The sequence below is a fragment of the Ixodes scapularis genome, unplaced genomic scaffold, assembly GCF_016920785.2.
Source record: "Ixodes scapularis isolate PalLabHiFi unplaced genomic scaffold, ASM1692078v2 PGA_scaffold12__126_contigs__length_90152505, whole genome shotgun sequence".
NCBI lineage: Eukaryota > Metazoa > Arthropoda > Arachnida > Ixodida > Ixodidae > Ixodes > Ixodes scapularis.
In genome coordinates, this window is record NW_024609838.1 from 14,921,820 (window position 1) to 14,940,570 (window position 18,751).

The window sequence follows — 18,751 nt, forward strand, 5'->3', positions numbered from 1 at the left end:
TAGCATGCTTGCCAATTGACCAGTCCAGAAAAAGACACTGTTCTCAACTTGCAGAGAGGGGATCGCATTGCTTCTATGACATACAAAGTGGTAATTAGAAATTAAAAACCTCGAGACTAGGAAACAAATAGGACACACACCACCGTCTCAGAACCAGCACAGCACACAATGTCCTTTACTTCTACAAGTCTTCTTTGTCATCTTCCACCTAAATTATACACATTCAACAGCAGGCACACTCACTACACTAAGGAAGCCTCGAGCACCGAAAGTCGTCTTCCTTTTGTCTTCCAGTGAAACAATAAAATTGGCAGGCACACACAGAACACCGAGATACCATGAACATCGAACACAGGTCTAAAGGTACTCAAATAGCTCAAATGTCAAATGCTTGCAAGAGAAAAACCTTCAGAAAATACACGATTTGCAACCTGCTTGGGACTAAACAGACAAACGCTTTAGTGTACTTATCCAAAGTGAAAGAGGGCATGCTAATACAATTTTCAGCACTCGTGGTATTAATTGTCTCCTTAATCATCCTCTTAAAGGGCCCATGAAACGATTCTTGGGTTGGGATAAATAATTTTAGATTGGGATTTTACTAATAGCACATCGTTCAGTGGGCCAAAAGAAAAAAGGTAGAAAGTCAGAAGCGTGGCTTTCAGTGCGAAAATTTAAAAACACAGCGGACTATTTTGTACCTCCTCCCCTTCGTAAGCTCTCTGCCTTTTCACTGTGATACATCCGAGGTCCCAAAAACGCGTCATCGGGTCCAAACTGACGTCACACGAGATCGGACCTCACTAATTCCCTTCACCCCTAAGCTGACATTGTGGTGGAAGCTACGCGGTTGCTGGACCAATCAGCCGCCTCCCCTTCATCACCTGACCTCATTCTCTGCAGCCACATTTGCCACACTCACGTGGCAAATGTGGCTGGCTCAACGAGCATGTAGCTTCCACAGCAATGTCAGCTTCGGGGTAAACGGGTTGGGAAACCAACTGTTGTCTGAATTTTCAGCGACGGGCTAATCTTCTAGGGGGACAATGGCTCTGTCCGGGTACACAATCCAGATTCCGAGCGAGAGGAGCCTCCCTTCTTTTCGTCTTCTTGAACTGTTTGGTGGAATGCGCGATTTATGAGTTGAGGAGGAAAGCTAAACAGGAAAAAAGTTGGAAAAGCGTTTCATGACCCCTTTAAATATCTTTTTCTTTGCCAAGCACAGTCGTCTGCTTCCAATCTGGGGGTAACAATTTCCACATTCACTCGGGTGTTTTACAATTTCAGAACTGGCAGAATTAACGCTTTTTTTGTGCTCCAATATTCGGTTATTCATGCAGCGGCCAGTTTGATCCACGTACGAGAACCCACAAGTACCCATCCCATCTCGTACACAAAGGCCATCTCGCAAGTGGTTGCCGCACCTCTATGTCCTATTGTTCATGTTCGCATCTTGATGTCCTATTCGTTTTCTTGTCTCAAGGCTTTTAAAGGGGCGATGCAATGATTTTAACACTGAACGAATGTGCAGCTTGTATTTTTGATATTGTTTACTTCGGCATAAGTAAGAGAAAAAGTGCCACCATACCCCCAAAATACCTCTATTTCGCTGCGTAATCGTAAAATAAAAAACACTTTTTTTCCCAACCTGCGGCCACATGGTGGCCGCAAATGGAACCTGTAGTGTGACATCATTCGGAGTGGTTTTTGTAAGTGATAGCGTTAGGCAATTGTAAGCTTGATTTAAGGTTAAGTTTAAAAAATCTTGTCTAGGCATACAGAAACGCTTCAAAAGCCTAATACAGGGGTGGAACGGCTGCGCCATTTGCGCCATTTTGCGCCAGACGGATGTGTCTGCGCCATCCTGCGCCATGTTGCAGAAACTGCGCCAAAGCCAATACCTCGCGCCATTATGCGCCAAATCGCAAAACGTCCGCCCAAAAAAAAAGTTTTATTTTGTCTTGGTTTCGGTTTTTATCGACTCGATTGTCAACAATGAGGGCGTTTAGCCTGGTCGGCCTTGCAATCCGTTGTTCTGTTTATTCCCCTTGTCTATCCCGAGTCGGAAGCGCGCGAAAAAACTCGGATTCTAAGCGCTACACCACCTGCGACTGGATTGTTACTCTTCAACCATAAGCGGTAGGGCAAGTAGGCCGAGGTGAGGTCGAGTCGTTAAGCGTCAGATTGCATGAGGCTCTGCGGCCCGGGATCCGGACGTCATCCAGTCGAAAGCAAATGAGCAAAATATTCCTTTTAGTGCTTCATCGTTAGGAGTTGGAACCGCATTCTTCCAAGATAAATCGTGATTTGATAGAACTGAAACGCGGTCCGATCCGAAACCTTGCCGGTCAGCAACTCTACTTATCTGCTCGGCGTACTTTAAAGGGTAACTGCAAAGAAAAAAAAGTTTTTTTTTAAATAGCCTAATTGGGACAAGCATGTCAAAAAACAATTTTTCCGCGAGAAAAAACATTTTTTACAGCAATATTTATTGCGTGAGACTCATTTTAGTTTGCGGCTATTTCGACCGTTTTAAATCGCGCGCCACAAAGTTGTGATTATGTGACGTCAATCCCAAAAGGATCTCATTGGCTAAGAGTTTGATTGACAGCTTAGATCTTGGTTGTTAAACCTTTGTTATTCGTTGCAATTTCCTTTTGAGCGGCATATTTTTACGTTTAAAGAATAACCCATGTGATGAGAGTTATTATTCTTTACAAAAGGTTTACAAGACGGGCACTTCCGTTTGGATTCATACAAACAAAAGCTTCGCCATTCTTTCATGGCCGCCGAAGACTGCTCCCGCCTGTCTCGCCTACCTCGACTAATCGTTTCGCCGAAGTGATCAGTGTTTCGTCGTTTCGTGCTGACCCAGGTGCTTGAGTGAGACTTGAAGCGACGCGGCGTTTTGGCTTTCATAGCGCGGTTCTTTCGTTTTCCTCTTTGCTTGCTTAGCGTGCTTTTTTTTTTTTTTTTTTTTGCTTGTTTGTGCGTGCAAATGCTGACTTTTCGGAGATGTCAGATGCGTGATCCCGACAGGGAGCCCTCCAGCAGCCATGTCGCCCCGAAAGGAATGCTATTTGGGTGGAGGCAATCGGGCGTTCGCGTAGCGACAAACGTGTCCAGTTACGTTCTCGTCATATCGCTCTGGAGGCCGTCGAGATTCGCCCCGTGTGCACCTAACGTCCGCGACTAGACAGAAAATAATAAAGCACTATGTTCACTACATAAAAATGGTCTCAGTTCATGCATCCGTAGGCAGGTGCGAAATCGTGCCCAAATTTATTCACACCGCACGATGCAACACGTCGCTGTGCAAACGCAGTCCAACACGAAGCATAAAAACGGCAGATTTAGGACAACAATGCGGAGTTCATAGTTCAATTAAAACGTAGTAATTTTTTTGAAAACGGCCGCAGCTTTTTACTCACGGAATGCGTCGGGAAACTTCCACATTTTGAAACAGAACGAGGCAGATTTACTTTTAAGAACGCTCCCAGCGTCCTCCCGGACCAGTTTGACTGGATCAGCTGACGACGACGGGACTTAACTGGTTGAACGTCAACCCCACAACAACCAATTTGCGGTCCCTGTTAGCACCGCATTACACAAACCACAAACGTTTCAGCTCTGTCGCATCGCCGTGTTGCACCAAACGGAACGAGATCGCCGAAACCAACGCAGCGCTGTCGTGAACCTTGGCTCGTGGTTGCGCACTCGTGGATTCTGTGGCTCCCTTCGCTTTCAAAGCGCGCACGACGATTACGAACGATACTTTCCATCTTCCGGGAACATCACAGGGGCACTTCTCCGGTCACGTCTTCGCTACATGTGCTCGCAAACCGCGTCAAACCAAAAAAATACCACGGCCTGGCGTGGTTGCCAGATCTTGCCGGAAGTCGAGACGCTGCGTCGTTCAACTCCGCAACGCAAGGAGAGTGAGGGGCGGGGCGTACTCCTCTTCCGCGGGGGTCGAAAGAGCGGGAGTTTCAAATGTGGAGAAATTCTGACTCTACTAAATTACGTCCTGTGCCGTAAATATTGATAAAAAAAAGATTTTTTTTTCGCGGAACATTTGTTTTGTGACATGCTTGTCCCAATTAGGCTGTTTAAAAAAAAACTTTTTTTTCTTTGCAGTTACCCTTTAACCTTGCTCCTGCCTATCGCTTCAAATTTGATAACTTCGTTAATCGTAGTCTTCTGCTTCGATATCGAGTTGCACAATAGGATGAACTCGAAATTTGTTGCCCTGTTCCTCCGTGCAACTGCACGTCCGTTGTTTACGCACGTCACGTGGTTCGCACATATAATTACTATGTCGAGCACGTGTGGGTTGTGCGATAAGCAGAGCTGGTTTGCATCTTGAGCGTCTGAAGGCCACTCAGAAAATATCAAGGACGCTATCTTCAGAAACATAGAGTACTTGCTGTTTGATTCTCATTAAGGCTCACAAAGATTCAAGTTTTCGCATATATCACACTGTTATCCCCTCTACCTAGGTCCCTAACCGCTCATGTTCATCTCTGCTGCTAAGCACAATTGAAGTTGCGTTCGTGTTTGTATAAGATACAAGCTGAAGTGCAATGCAAACTGATCTGAGCTGCTCCTAGCCTGCTCCAGAATGTAGTTTTAGCTGCTCCCAACCTGCTCCAAAACAGCTGTTTCAGCTGCTCCCGTGGCTGCTCCCAAGTACATTTCATGAGTTCCACGCCTGCTAATATTGTCGCTAAAAGGGTATGAATTATTTGTGGCGCCATCTACCGCAAGTCAACAAAACCTGCCGTCGCCGTCATCCGTCCGAGGCGCCTACACGAGCAACCCGGACGTTTTGTCTTTCCCTCGCTCGACGGAGTGTGTTGGTCGTGGTCCGTAGTATTGTGGTATCGTTATTGTTCCTGGTGTCTCGACCTCAACTTCAACTTCCCGCTGCGTCGCAAGCATCTTGCGCTCGACGTCGCTCAGGCCGTCCGCCCATGCCGCCATGTTGGTCGGGAATCGGCGGGAGAGCGGCGAGCGCTGGGGAAACGGAAGCCAGAAGAACCCAACCGGAAACCAACGCCACTCCGAATGACGTCACAGGCGAAGCTGGTGCCGCTTCAATGTTGAGTTGAGGGGTGCCAGAGATACCCATTTCTTTTATTTTTTTTAATAAAAACTAGGGCAAACAGGAAAGAATAGTTTTCGGTCCTTCGTTTTATATGTGGCCGGGATCAATTCCCGCAATTAATTAGCCAAAGTCTGCAAATTGTTGCACCGCCCCTTTAATTATGATTGTTCACCAGCTTACTTGCATTTTGACTCTTATTTTAATATGAAGTGGCCCGAAGCATACACCAGACTATCCCAATCCAACACGGTGCAGGGTGAGAAGGGGTCACCGAGAGGCCTCCTGGGATTTTTCAGAAAGGTCTATAGAAGCAGTTTTGACTCTGGCTATGAGCTATATAAGTAACCCAGTCGTAATGGCCGCCCTGTCATATCTGCAATATCCTTCTGCGAATACTCTTGCAGGCAGATTAACTATGCGTCGCCGTTTGTCCATCAGGACTCTAGACATTCTGACGTGTCTCACCCGATTATTGAAAGACAGATGCGTTCGAGCTGCAAAGTAGTAGACTTGTTATCGCATCACCAAAAGCAAAACTGAACTTTATGTTGTGTCATGTTGCTTTTACAGCACCAAAGAGCAAAGGGCATGGTTTAGAAGAATAGATATTTGGGCAAGTTGGTGAGAATTCATCATGGAAAAAAAGCACGAAAAAAAAAACAAAAAAAACAATGAGGACGTCCCGTAAGATTCTTCTACGTCCTTGTTTTTGGTTTTCTTTTGCGCTGTTTTCCATGATGAAGGGCATCACCCACGCTTGCACCGCACAAACTTCTTGCCTGTGCGCATCGGTGGTCCTTTGCTCTCCCAAAGCTTGTGCGAAGTAAATAATAGGCAGTCTTGGTTAATTGTTTTGAGACCTCTGATAACAATATGTTAATGCTTAAAAGCGTCAGCGAGGTGTTGGGTATTGCTATCGAAGTCATGGGAATAATCCACTAAAACTTCTTAATCAAAAAGATGACCCTAAAAATACTTATACAAGTTATTTTTGCTGGCACACAGTGCTAGCGAAATATGCTTTTTGTCACTGGCGAACAGTTTCGCGGTTTCTAGAACTGTCTTTCGCTAGCAGACGACCCGGAAGTGCAGAGTGGTGCGGCAATCGCTATACTCCATGTCACTAGTTGCATGCAGTTCAGGTAAAGGCAATGTCAGGCAAGGGGAGAAAGGGCAAGCATTAGGAAGGGTGCAAAGGAGAGAAACTTCACCTCTCCAACGTTCCTAGTGCTCTCCCTTTCTCCTCTCGCCCTCCTCTCCAGTCCCACCTTTCTAGATCTTGTCTCTTCTCTCTTCGCCTGCCCTGCATGCAACCAGAGCCGTATATGTAGAGAGTTTGGCCATTGTTGGGAAGTATAGGAGACAAACGAGGAGGCACCATTGGCCGAAAGCGGGCTGGGCGTGTTCCAGGTAGGGTTCAACGCTCAAAATGCATCAGACACCGGAGCTAAGATAGTTTACTTGCACCAGAAGTAGGACAACTGAAGCCCCACCCTGCCGTTCCGTTTGTCAGCGACTATAGACCTTTTCCACAGGGGCGCCGCCATCTTGAATTGTCGTCACTTCCAGTATGGGCGAAAACATTGTTTCGCCGTCGCCACGCCAATAGAATGCATTTAGGAGAACAGCGTAACCGTCACCCATTTTCGTTTTGGCTCCCCTCTATTTTTTTGCTAGTTACAGGTTGAAACGTTTTATTATTTTGTCGTCGCCCATACTGGAAGTGACGACAATTCAAGATGGCGGCGCCCCTGTGGAAAATGTCTATAGGAAGATACTAAAGGAACCGTGAGTGACAAACCTGCACAGAGCATCTGTCAGAAAAGGCGGGAATTATCGGAAGTTCAAGCTCGCACACGAGTACCCTCAGCAGCAAATCCCAAAATTCTTGAAGTGACAGTGGAGAAACCAACTTAACTTTTGGTGGTGTCTATTCTCCCGGCAGGCAAGATAATAACTGCCAAAAATTCTGCAGACAGTCACCTCCCATTGTCCCATAGAAAGCTCAGATTAGCTTTTTTTCTGTGATGAGCCACCCCAGATCATCGCCACAAAGCGTCGTACAAGTGGGTTAGCATTTTGTAATGAGCCGACGCAAACCATTGTCGCGAAGCGGCGTGAACGGGCGGGCTGGGTAAGTTAACACGCGCCCCACTGATACTTGTGAGACAAAATGTCCCTAGTGCTTGCAATTCGTACGAGTGTCAATGAAACGTTAGTGTCAACGAAACGTGTCTCCATGCAACTTGTATGCATGAAAAGTTGTTCATGAAACGAGTTTCCACGAAATGCTGGGCAAATGAGCAACTCAGTATTCTACTAAGAGTTGTCACATGATTTCAGACAGCCAATGGGAGGCGAATTCCGGTAGAATATAGGGAAATTACTTTCCCGGCTGCCAGAAGATTAGACATTGCCTTGTTTTCTTATCGGGGAGATTCGATTTCACCAAATTTGAACTCTTGGGGAAACTACAGCAGAACAACAGCAGCAAAAACCAACATGATATAACTTCAAAGGTTTCCAGCTGACCTAAAAGCCCACGACGACATTTATGGTGAAGCTCCAAAGTGAAATACTTTCCATCAGATACCCAGCAGCTCTCGTGGCCAGCCGCACGACACTTACATCATCTTAATCTTCTGGCTTCCCTCTCGGACTCGAGCAGGGTGAGGATGTCACCTTCGCGGACTGGTCCCTTCACGTTCCGGATGATCGAACGGTTCGTCTCGTCCAAGAACTCAACTCGAACCTTAGGCACAAGAAACAAAAATATAAGCATAAAAAGGCATCACCGTTCAGAGCCGCAAAACATGCTTGCGCGTTTCTCTTACCTGTGTACACTGTCCCTGGGAACCAGTACGGCCGAGGACCTTCGTGACCTGTGAAATATCAGCAAAACGCAGAAAGTTATGGGTGGCACTCGGTTCATCGAACGACTTCTAGCGAACGCCGACTTTTCATCGAAAACACTTTAGCGCATGGTCGGCCGTAGCTGGCCTACCCGCAAGCTGAACATGCTTTGGAAGAAGGGCAGCTAAGCCTAACAGCAAACTTGCAAAGATCCGACAAACTAACCACTTAATAAATTAATAAAGTAACCAATGCAGGTCCCCTAAGGTTATACTAATGTCAAACTCTACGTCAATGGTTCATTATGATGACTTATCGCGAAAGAGACCGTATTCGTACTTACACGTGCCAATTTGACTTTCTCCATCGCGGCGGCTAGTAAGCAAAGGAAAGATAGTCTCAAACGCAGACAATTCTTTGACGGCTTCTACCACTAGAGGTCCCTCTATATTTAACAATTTCTTTACATTTAGTTTGGTTTAAATTAAAAAGCAATTTATGCTAAATTTTTAAAACATTAAAAAGTCAAAGTGTTCTATTTTTGTTTGTTTTACTAAAATAAAGGCGTGAGCGTTAAGTCCCGCTCAGTGGTCCCGCTAAACGCGCTAAACACCTTCTGATTCGAAGAAGTATTAAAATACTGGCTCTATGAGTTTCACTAGCAACTTATTGAATATTTTACTTTAGATTACATAAATTGTTTTAATTATGTGTAAAGTATAGTATATCAAATAAATTTTATATTATTATTAGTTTTAATTAAAAAAATTAAATAGATAGAACAAATGCAACATATGTTTTTATTATAACATAAGATACGTAATAAGCCAATTGTATCCAGTTCCGGTCTTCAAGAATCAAAGCAATCCAAGAAAGGGTCAAATAAGGGACGAAAATAACGAACGTAGTGATGTCTCTAAACAGAGATATTTCTCCGGCGTTGCGTCTTGTCCGGGAATTCTTGCTTGGCGTGAGCTATTTCATTTGATACTTCGGCTCATTGCTGACCTGTGCTTATTTGTATTACGCGTGAGTGTAGCGTAGAGTTTTCTATGCGATGGGGCAATGGTGAACGTCTTTCGGTTCATTCCGTGGCATCCAAACACTTTATCCCAACAAGATATTCAACCACGTTTACCAGAAATGATTGCATTGGATTATTTTTCTATTATTTCTTTTTACAGAGGCAATGGAAGAACAACCTGAGGTTTCCCGACCAAGTGACGACTAGGTACGGCGATCGCAATTTTCTCAAGATAGCTGGTACCATTCGCTCAAATAAAACAAGTAACCCAATAGAAACAATAAAGAAAAGCTGTAAGAGAAATCTCGGAGGTACATTTAAGAAATTGATTACGCAGTGAGCAGTTAGAGTTTGATAAGACACAGCGAAACAGTCAGTTATCGGGGGTAAGGGGGAATGGGGAAGGGGGAAGGGGGGGGGGGGGGGGGGGGGGGGGGAGTTATCACCTTTTCTCAGACAATGTCGATACTTGGTTTTTTTATGTTTTTATTTGATTGACCTAGTTGTGTTGGTTTATGCAACAGATGTGTACCTGCTAGCCCGCATGTGGCTCGGCGTAAAGGTTATCCCCACCACGCGATCACGTTCTCAGAGAGCAGTCATGTGATGGAAGGGAGGCGGCTAATTGGTCTGGCGAGCATCAGCTTAGGGGAATGTGAGGATAAAAGCTATTGTTATTATTATGAAAGAAATCCATGAAAACAGGATGGTTTGTCTTGTCGCAATGTGTTATTTCTGTACTTGTAGCGGATGCCGTAGCTTCGGCAGGCGTTTTGACCCAGCCTAAACTCTCTCAACCGATCCCATAAAGGTCCCCCCCACCTCCGAGCCTGCCGCCCGGACCGGCACACAAGTTGTCGGACAACTACTACTTTGCACGGGACGGCCGTAGGGAGGTTGCTCCGCCCAAGCTCATTGCTGACAGCACCAGCCAGCTCAAGCGTATCGGAGACCAGAGCAAGGGGTGAGACTACACTCCCAACATACTCCTTCAGCCAGAGGATGAGGGCTGTCAATTGTGGATCACGGTAGTGGGCACAGTGAAACCTTGCAAGCCAAAACGTCACACAGATTAAGTGAGCGCCAAGTAACTGGTATCTGAAGATTGCTTTGCTTCGGCTAAGATTAAGGATCATTAGACAGAATATGGGCCGTCCTGTTATGACTATTTAATTTCTGGCAGAACCAAACAATGCATGACGTTGACGAAACTGAAAAATAGGCTTTCTTGGGCTATGTTGTCAAGGATAGCGTAGCTTTTGCAGTGCCTACAGCCCTGCACTGCAGCGAGAGCTTATGTGGCTTCGTCTTGTGTCTGATTTGGCCATGCTTGTAGAAAATAGCTTTGACAGCATTGGAGCACTAGTAGTATTAGTAGTAGTACTAGTATGAGTAGTAGCTACCCCAACTTTAAAAACACCCGAAAATGTATTTCAATACTGAAACACAAAATAGTTCAAAAATTGTATTGCGATACAGAAATATAAATACAAAATTCATTTCTAAAATACTATTGCGATACATTTATATTGCGGTACTGCCCAACCCTGGCACCAGCGTACATTGATGTATTCCCCATTGCACTACGCATGTTAAAGACTCTAGGTCAGCATTTGTACCATGCTTGCCTGGCTATTCCTCTACAGCATAGACATAACTTACAGTTCAAGGTGACTTTGTGTCATGATTATGTGCCACTGACCAATTTAAGTAAACTTTGCAGGGCTACTCCTGGGGAACGCTACCTGCCATGAAGATGTTGACCCCTCAAAGAACCTGTAGGAATAAAGTAATTTTTGTTCTTTATTTTTCTGGTTCAGAGTGCATTGCCATGAGCCTGCGGCATACAGATGGGCATCATGTCATGGTGAACGCAGCTGAACTGAGGAGCATTGCACATAATGGGGAATGGGTGAGCAAGGGTAGAAAAACAAGGTGGCCTATTGTAGAACCACAGCCGGGCTTGAATGAAAAAGCGCGTTTTCTTACGACCTGGACAGGCGGGCTAGTTTCTTTTTGCCACCGCAGCTCTCGCCCCCTCCTACAGCTTTCTAGCAAGACAAGCCTAATTTCACACTGTTGGCCTCTGGGTTGAATTGAATGAATTTCCAGAGTAGTTAGAGCTACAACCCTTAGGCCGCCCGCCTGCAGGGACTTAAGCAGTAAACTTCTTTGTCCTCTCAAAAACAGTTTTCACAAACAAGCATCTACATATCGTAAGCCAAAAGTATTTTAATCGGTGCACTACAGTTGATTTATATGAGTACATTGGCACACAGTTTCAATCACGGAGGTCGAAGCAGTTGTTCAAGGTGATTCAGTCGGTAGTCTGAGGAGTAGCATTGTTACGCCCCCACACGGTAGAAAAACTCCCTTTGCTTCTAAATTGAAAGCAAAGGCCACAAGGTATGCCACTGTCTAGCCCGGCTATGGCAGCACAACATCTGCGTGGTGAGGGTGCCAAACATCTCTATAAAATGTATGCCTTTAGGTGCGCACAGATAGCAGTCGCCTTAAAATGTACGAGGCAGTACTCTTCACTTGTTACATAATTTGTATTTCATCATATACAGTATATATAAAGAATTATCAGAACACTAGAGGTAGAAACAAAATTTCTATAAAACAGTTACCAAATGTAGCATGTCTTTTCAATAAAAACAAATGAATTCTCAGCACCGAGCAATGTGGCAGTAGTTGGACTATACCGTAAAACACCCTAAACAGATTTTTTTTTTTTCTTTTTAAGGTGTTAGCAGTTTGTTTGTTGGCTGCAGTTCACTATTATGGGTACGAAAATTAAAGAATTAACTGAATGGCAACAAGGAAAAACGAAGCTAGTTTCCTTGACGCCTCTTGCGTCTTCATTGCGGCCTTGACTACATGGGATGTGACATTTCTCCTACGTGGCAATTAAAAATAGACGGCCGTGGGCGACCCACGAAAGGTGAAGCAGAGGATGACAAATGAAAGAAAAGGTTCGATGGGGTCACGAGTGGGAGCGAGTGCTGTAACCGCAAGGGCAGTCGCATTCGTGGGTACATCGCACCACGCCTGTGTAGGCGGCACGGCTTCCGGGAAAATTTCCGAGGCGCGCATTTGGAATGAAGCTAAGTTTGTAACGCATTCAAATCAAGTGCCCGCTCTGATAAGACGTTGGTCTATAAAACCTTAAAAAAAAAAAAAAAATGGTGGCGTTACGCAATCCTGGTAGGAGTTAAAAAAAAACACGAGAAAATACGTTTTTTTACAGGTCATTTGAAGGTCGCGATCTTGTATTCAGCTCAGCTTCCACGAGCCTCGCAACTAATTTTCGAATATCAGTTATGCATTCTGTAGTGCTATTTAGTTTCCAATACTCTTGCTTATAATTGTCGATGCGTTACAAATTTGGACCGCGCAAGCTGCATCAATTAATTATACATGGGGAATTCCACCATGCCACCGCAAAACTCCGGCCACCATCCTGGGGCGAACTTCGAAGTACTTTTGTTAGGCGTTTACTTGATTGTGAAATACTATTTGTGCTGAAACTGTGATGGCGTAGGCTAACTGGTGTAGATTTACCATTTTAAACCACCCGAGATGGGTGGAAAACAGATTATCGTGAGAGAGAGGAACAAAATGACAGAAGGCAAAGTCTAAAAAAAAAAAAAGTGATCTACTATTTATTGCTAATTCCTGTGTAATTGTGTCCCAGTCCGGGCAGAAGAGTATATATTGTACCGTTCCACGCCGTGATTCAGAAGCTAAATAACCCGCACGCCAGCCTATTTTCTGCCAAGGAAGCGGAGCTGCAATCGCCGGCTCGGTGTTGGCCCCAAAATAACATCGTAGGCTTTCCCGCGGTTGCAGAAGAGAGACGCACGAAATTCAGGCCCCAGCAAGTCTGGCAAAAACGTCAAAAAAAAGAAAATGAAGATTGACGCTCTCTAGCGCACGTCACGCGAGAAGGTAATGGAAGGTGGGTGGGTGTGATGAACGCCGATGGTTTATGGCTGCCGATGTCATCTATTTTTGTGTTTCAGATACTGCTTAAACCTTGAACTTCGGCTACTTTGGGACACCCTCGCCAAATAAATTGAAAACCTCTTCGAATAACAATTAAGGTGGTCATGAACGAGTCATGGTCTCCTTGAGGCAGACAACGCTGCCTTGCCGTCAGGACGTGTGGGGTAGGGGTCATTTAGTCGTTTATAAACCGAACCTTTGTCACCCGTGTAAAAAAGAGAACTTTTTTGAGCAGCTAGGGTTCACATATATCTCGAATTCTGCGAAATCGTAAATACAAGTTTATGCTGGGGGGGTGAAGGTGAAGTGTCATTTAGGAGTTTATAAACATAGCCTTTGTCACTCGTAAAAAAAAAAAAAAATAAATAAATAAATAAATAAATATCAATGCCCGCTGAGCAATTTGGAGCGATGAAACCTGAAAGGTCGCCGAGACCAGGCGGGTGATAACCCAGAACCGCGTTGTTTCCAAAAGAAGAGGGCCGCGGGGGAGTGGGGAACCCTTGGCCCAAAAGCTGCGAATAGCAGCTTCGGACGTCTCGGTCTTTTTTGACCCATCCCTCGCTTCACTGCTGTCGGCTTGCCAGCGGGCTTCGGTGCCTGACAGACGACTTACGCTTACACCAAGCGGGAACTCGGGCAGCAGTCACCCAGAAACCGCGGTTGCAACACACACCGCAATGGGGTCCCGCTGACGTGCGGACGCGATGGACCACACAAAAAGCAGCAACCAGGGCCCGACGCCACCTGGGTCGGCGTTTGCTAGATAGCATTCAACAGGCAGTTGTCCCACAGCTACCGGACACTCCGTACGGTATTGCCGCGTGCGCGCCATCCCAATAGGTGCCTGCGAGCTTTGGCAGAGCACTTGGGAGGATCTATTTGCGTACCCAGCGCACAGGCTGACTCAGAACATCTTCCCTTCCTGACGTCGGTGGCCCAAACAGGCTCATGCTGCCAGTGCTCGGGGAACAGAAATGCTTAGGCTCGCTTGAATGTATAACATGGCTAGCCCAATTTCTGCTTCCACAATTATTTTCTACGCTAAAATTGAAGAAAATCACACAAAATTTGTAGCGCATAATGAGGGACACAGTCACAAAATTTTACGAAGCTCGCTTAGCAAAAATGTATTTATTTACAACAGGTGTGATCCCTTTGCAGAGGACACTCAGGCACATTGATCCTCATGTAGCCTCCTTCCATCTGCTCAGATCTCGCCTCAACTTGCTAAAAGCACAGTTTAATATGTACATTATATACAGAGATGGGCACACTTTGTTCCTCACCCAAGACAGTGCAGTACCTTCTGGTACTAAACGGCCTTGGACCAGACCAAACTGTCGGCAGGTGCAGGTGATCTCACAACAAAGGCAGTCCTAGACAACATCTAACAGAAGCAGAAGCCACTCTTGAGCAACAGTCTTTAGGGAGATAGTGCCAAGAGCTCTTGTGTGGCGACACCTTGCACAAACTTGCTGCAAACGCCGACCCTTGTTCGTTTCTCGGCCTGTCCGAGACTGTACCCAACTTGAAAATGCAGTCACGTTTGGACCTCTTCAGGGTTCGGTTCAATGTGCCAGCGTGTCCCTAAGAATTTCCTTGGCACTTTCTGTAAGGTTGTCAGGGAACTGGATGTCAAAGCTGATGATGAGATCTCCCTTCTTGGAAGGATCCTTAGGCTGGGGCAGGCCGTAACCCTGCAGTCGCTTCACTGTTGTGGGCGTCAGCACCTCCGTAAATGACAGAGACACCTTCTTGGCTGCCAACGTGGGAATGTCAACCTTCACTCCGCACAAAGCCTGTAAACAGGAAGCAAGAAAAGAATAATTTAGAAATCTCAATCCCACAAACGAGTTAGCATAACACAATAGGCTGCGAAACAGACAGAATTAAAATGCTGTCACTGGCAACATTCTTACACATGTACACCTAACTTTAACGCAAAGTCTAAATGGTCACAGTTTGCAAATCTAAAAGGTCATGAACGCGGGCGAGTTACTCTGGAATGCACCTAAATTTGAACATTCACCTGCAAATAATAGAGAATGGCAGGCAATTGGACATTCATGTCATGATGACAATCTTTATCAGAATGGCTAAATTTTTCAAATGTGTACATTTTGAGATCTAGCTGCCCATGAGCAGCAGCAGCTATCTGATACACAAAGATTGTCACTACTACTAAGTCTGCTGCAGGCAAACTTTAGCAGAGCGAACACTAGACAGGAAGTGAAGAAAAGAAAGCCATGACAAGCAGACAGCTTTCTGGAGGGGTTTGTCCCACTCTTCTCATCCTCCAACAGTGCCAGTACAAAGAGGGAGTGACAAAGCAGGGGAACTTACGTCTCTGAGCGAGATTTTGGCCACGTAGCGCAGATCCGCGCCTTCCCTCTTGAACAGTGGATGCGGCTTGTCCCTGATGATGAAGACGATGTCTGCCGGGATGCTGCCCGGCAGTTGGTCCCCTTCCCGCTGGAAAGTGATCTTCGTGCCCGCCTTCCAACCGGGCTTCACGTTGATCGTCAGCACCTTCTCCTCCCGCCGTGGTGTCCGGCCATCCGGCCCCAGCACCTTGCGGCTGATCTTCATCTTCTTGACACAGCCCCGGAGAACCTCCTCGAGCGTCACATGCAGGTCGTGCTCTATCGCGGGGTCCTGACGCCCGTGCGGCTTTCCGACGCTGGGCCCTCGGCTCCCAGCGGTGAAACTCTGGGACCGGAAGGGATTCACGCCGGGCCTTCCACCACCCATCTGCGCGCCAAAGGGATCGCCGTCAAGTTCCATGTCGTCCTCGCCGCCGAAGAACATGTTGATGCCGCCGCCGGGGCCGCCTCCGAACCCCTGGAAGAAGTTCTCGAAGGGGTTGTCTGTGCCGAAGAACTGCGCAAAGGTGGCCCTCGGGTCACCATGGAAGGTGTATGTGTAGGACTGGCCTCCTGGACCCCCAGGGTTGGCGCCTCCTCCAGCGTTGCCCTTGAGCCCCTCTTCACCAAACTTGTCGTAGACGTCTCGCTTCTTCTTGTCGCTTAGGACTTCATAGGCCTCGGCTACTTCCTTGAACTTTTCCTCCGCCTCTGGGCTCTTGTTCTTGTCGGGGTGGTAGCGGAGTGCAAGCTTCCGGTAGGCCTTCTTGATGTCCTCCTCATTGGCAGTCCTTGCAACACCCAGGATTTTGTAGTAATCCTTTCCCATGTCTGTGATCTGCAACGACGCAATGCCTATGGTTACAATCTTGACCTAAACCCAAGGCTTCATAAACACGCAAAATATTGTAGGGTAGCTAAGGTGAAAGGAAAGCGAAAATGAGAACAGTGCCTGACAATCTGGAACTCCAGGGGAGTCTCTGCCACCCAGCAGTAAGAGATGCAACCGTTAGACACAGGCAGCCGAAATCTGGACCGAAAATTTAGTGAAACAGCAGGCAAAAGAGGATGCCAGTGCGGGTTATGTACCGTAAAGCTACGTTCCTCGTGTGGGCCGGCCGCAATTAAGTTATTCGCTTAAAGCAGCCATTCACCACGTCACCTGTTATCAAGGAACGTGAAACTAGTTTTCGGTACAACGGCAACTTCCTGACACGCGGAGGTGATTACGGCACATATCGCGTGGCAGCAGGGTAGGGGCAACGCGAGACTCCTTTCCTTTAGATAAAACTAAGTGACCGACAAAAAGAAAGAACGTTAGGGGTAGCGGAATATACATACACACGGTTATATCGTGTCGCTACACTTCGGCAGACGAGTCACGCGAAACGGGTGATCTCAAGGACATATGGCGACTGACGGGCAAAGCATCGCTATCGTAACTCGCCAAGCTCTACCTCTGCTGTATGAAGTACTTTGTGAAGGATCGTTATCTAAACACCTGACACTATTATTGCTCATTTAAAGACCCAATCATTCTATTCCAAAAAAAAAAAAAAAAAGCAACGATAAAACTGGCTGCGACAGGCAGCGGAGATTTGTAATTTGCAAACTTCAAATACAGGCAGGACGAGAATCCTCAGAAGTTACAGGAACACATACAAAAATTAGATCACGGATAACATAATCGAAAAACAATGAAATGAAAAAAATAGATAAAAAAAAATCGACGGAAATGGCGGGATCTCTAGAGGACCGTTATTTCAAATTTTCAAAGGCAGTCGGAAGGTAGGGTCGGGATCAAATTTGAGTCACTTAGTTCAGTGAGGTGCAGTGATGATAAATCCATATGATAAAACTCAGGAAAGGTGAGGATAGCGCATGTTGAAATCTGTTACCACACCGTACGTTTCGACCGTTCAAAAGCAGAGGAAATTCACTTCGCGAGACGACGATACGACAACTTGCAAACAAATAAATCTGGAGGTTCCAGCTTACCTCGGTGGGCTACGTTGTCCGTTAACCTCTGCTGGAAATGCTGGGTCTTTGTACGTCGCAGTATCCACAGTGCACTCAGTCGAAAATCGGCGTTTTCTGATCGGTGACCCCCTCAACTAGCGTACGTATATGCGGGGAAGAACCTTCGAGAAACGTCGAGAAACTCCGAACGTGACGTCGTGACGTTTCATGACGTCACAAGCGTCACGCCCCAACTGGTGCTGCCATCTTTTATCTAGTTAGATTACTTCAGCGTTAAATTTTTGTTTTCCATTTTATTTGATTTTGTTTAGCCTGACCACCGATAAATATGGTTAAAGGTGTCAAACACTTATTACGTTGTTTTAAAATGTAGGTGTACGACTGCAGCAGTATAATTACAAACCGTAGTGGTATCTCGCAAGTCGAACGTCAGGTGGGGCAGGTCGCGCGCGCTTGGCCGGAATCGCCAGAATGTTCGAGTATGTTTGAGCACGTCCGAGAAAAGCAGTGGCAAACAGGTTTTCGAGCGATTTATGCGTATCGAGTGTTTCCACGTCAGATCGTGCAATGATGGTTCGTTGATTTTGCCGCCCTTCAGGCTCGAAAAAACGTAGCTTCTTGGCTTGAGCGCTCGTTGTGCAGAAGAATGTTTTAAAGCCGGGCTTGCGTTTAGTTGCAATCGAGTGCGCTACAGTATGCACAGCGAGGAAAACGGCAAAAACCGTCTGGTTGGGTGGGTAGCGGCTGGGTCGCTCCACGGTCGGCCTTTTCGGAGATTGACCGAGGTACAGAAAATGGGGGTGGGACGTGGAGCGGCGGTAGGAGTACCGCCCCCGGGTTCAGGTTCATCTGGCGTCGCACCACACTCGAGGAGGAGGAAAGAAAGAGGGAGAGGAGGAAAGAAGGAAGGACGAGGTGGGCCCCGAAAAGTCTGTAGTGGAAAAGAAAACAGAAGGGATTTCAGGAAGCAGACGATTTGGAATGCGATATCTTCTTTTCACGTGCTTAGGTGTTTGACTAAACGCTGGTCGCTTATTTTTACAGATAATTAATGGTGTTCATTTTTATTTTTTAATACCTTCGGCTCAGCGCACCGTGGCGATTGGAACAATTCCTTTAAAATAAGTTTGGGGAACAAATGTTTGCCCAGGATTGACCCAAAACAACCCAAATTCCATATGCTGAGAGAAATCAAAATAGGCCCAATGTGAAGAGCGCACGCTTATTGCCCATGTGCTTCTGAGAGTAAAAATAAAATAAATAAAATCTGAGTCCGATCACTTTAGAAATCAACAGAAAATGATTATTGTTGCAGTCAAGAAACAATTGCCCCATCGCATCCCCCGAGTGCTCTAAGACATCGGTTACGTAGTGCTTAGAGATGAATCGAGGACTCGGAGGAAGGGATCT

General features: G+C 46.2%; 2 protein-coding genes across 3 annotated transcripts; one reads left to right on the forward strand and one right to left on the reverse strand.

Moving 5' to 3' along the window:
• The first annotated feature begins 8,824 nt into the window (after positions 1-8,824).
• Positions 8,825-10,790, forward strand: LOC115324602 (NADH dehydrogenase [ubiquinone] 1 alpha subcomplex subunit 7-like). Its single transcript, XM_029985230.2, has 4 exons — positions 8,825-8,930; positions 9,145-9,191; positions 9,796-9,948; positions 10,708-10,790. Exons 1-4 carry the CDS (start codon positions 8,871-8,873, stop codon positions 10,736-10,738), a joined length of 291 nt encoding a protein of 96 aa, XP_029841090.1. The 5' UTR covers positions 8,825-8,870; the 3' UTR covers positions 10,739-10,790.
• Positions 10,791-14,099: 3,309 nt separating this feature from the next.
• LOC115324594 (dnaJ homolog subfamily B member 4) lies at positions 14,100-17,576 on the reverse strand. Of its 2 annotated transcripts, none has more exons than XM_029985217.4 (3): positions 17,360-17,576; positions 15,342-16,199; positions 14,100-14,797 (listed from the first exon to the last, which is right to left on the reverse strand). In XM_029985217.4, exons 2-3 carry the CDS (start codon positions 16,188-16,190, stop codon positions 14,567-14,569), a joined length of 1,080 nt encoding a protein of 359 aa, XP_029841077.3. In that variant the 5' UTR covers positions 16,191-16,199; positions 17,360-17,576; the 3' UTR covers positions 14,100-14,566. The 2 variants fall into 2 exon arrangements, with proteins under 2 accessions (XP_029841077.3, XP_029841078.3); XM_029985218.4 differs by lacking the exon at positions 17,360-17,576 and adding an exon at positions 16,703-16,795.
• Positions 17,577-18,751: the final 1,175 nt, after the last annotated feature.

Bases quoted from the DNA above. Each gene is read 5' to 3' on its own strand.
- LOC115324594 (XM_029985217.4), bottom strand. From the start codon at position 16,190: ATGGGAAAGGATTACTACAAAATCCTGGGTGTTGCAAGGACTGCCAAT. The intron at 14,798-15,341 runs GTAAGTTCCCCT...TCCTGTTTACAG, and splicing joins CCAAAATCTCGCTCAGAGAC to GCTTTGTGCGGAGTGAAGGT.
- LOC115324602 (XM_029985230.2), top strand. From the start codon at position 8,871: ATGTCTCTAAACAGAGATATTTCTCCGGCGTTGCGTCTTGTCCGGGAA. The intron at 9,192-9,795 runs GTACGGCGATCG...GATCCCATAAAG, and splicing joins CCCGACCAAGTGACGACTAG to GTCCCCCCCACCTCCGAGCC. The intron at 9,949-10,707 runs GTGAGACTACAC...TAAACTTTGCAG, and splicing joins ATCGGAGACCAGAGCAAGGG to GGCTACTCCTGGGGAACGCT.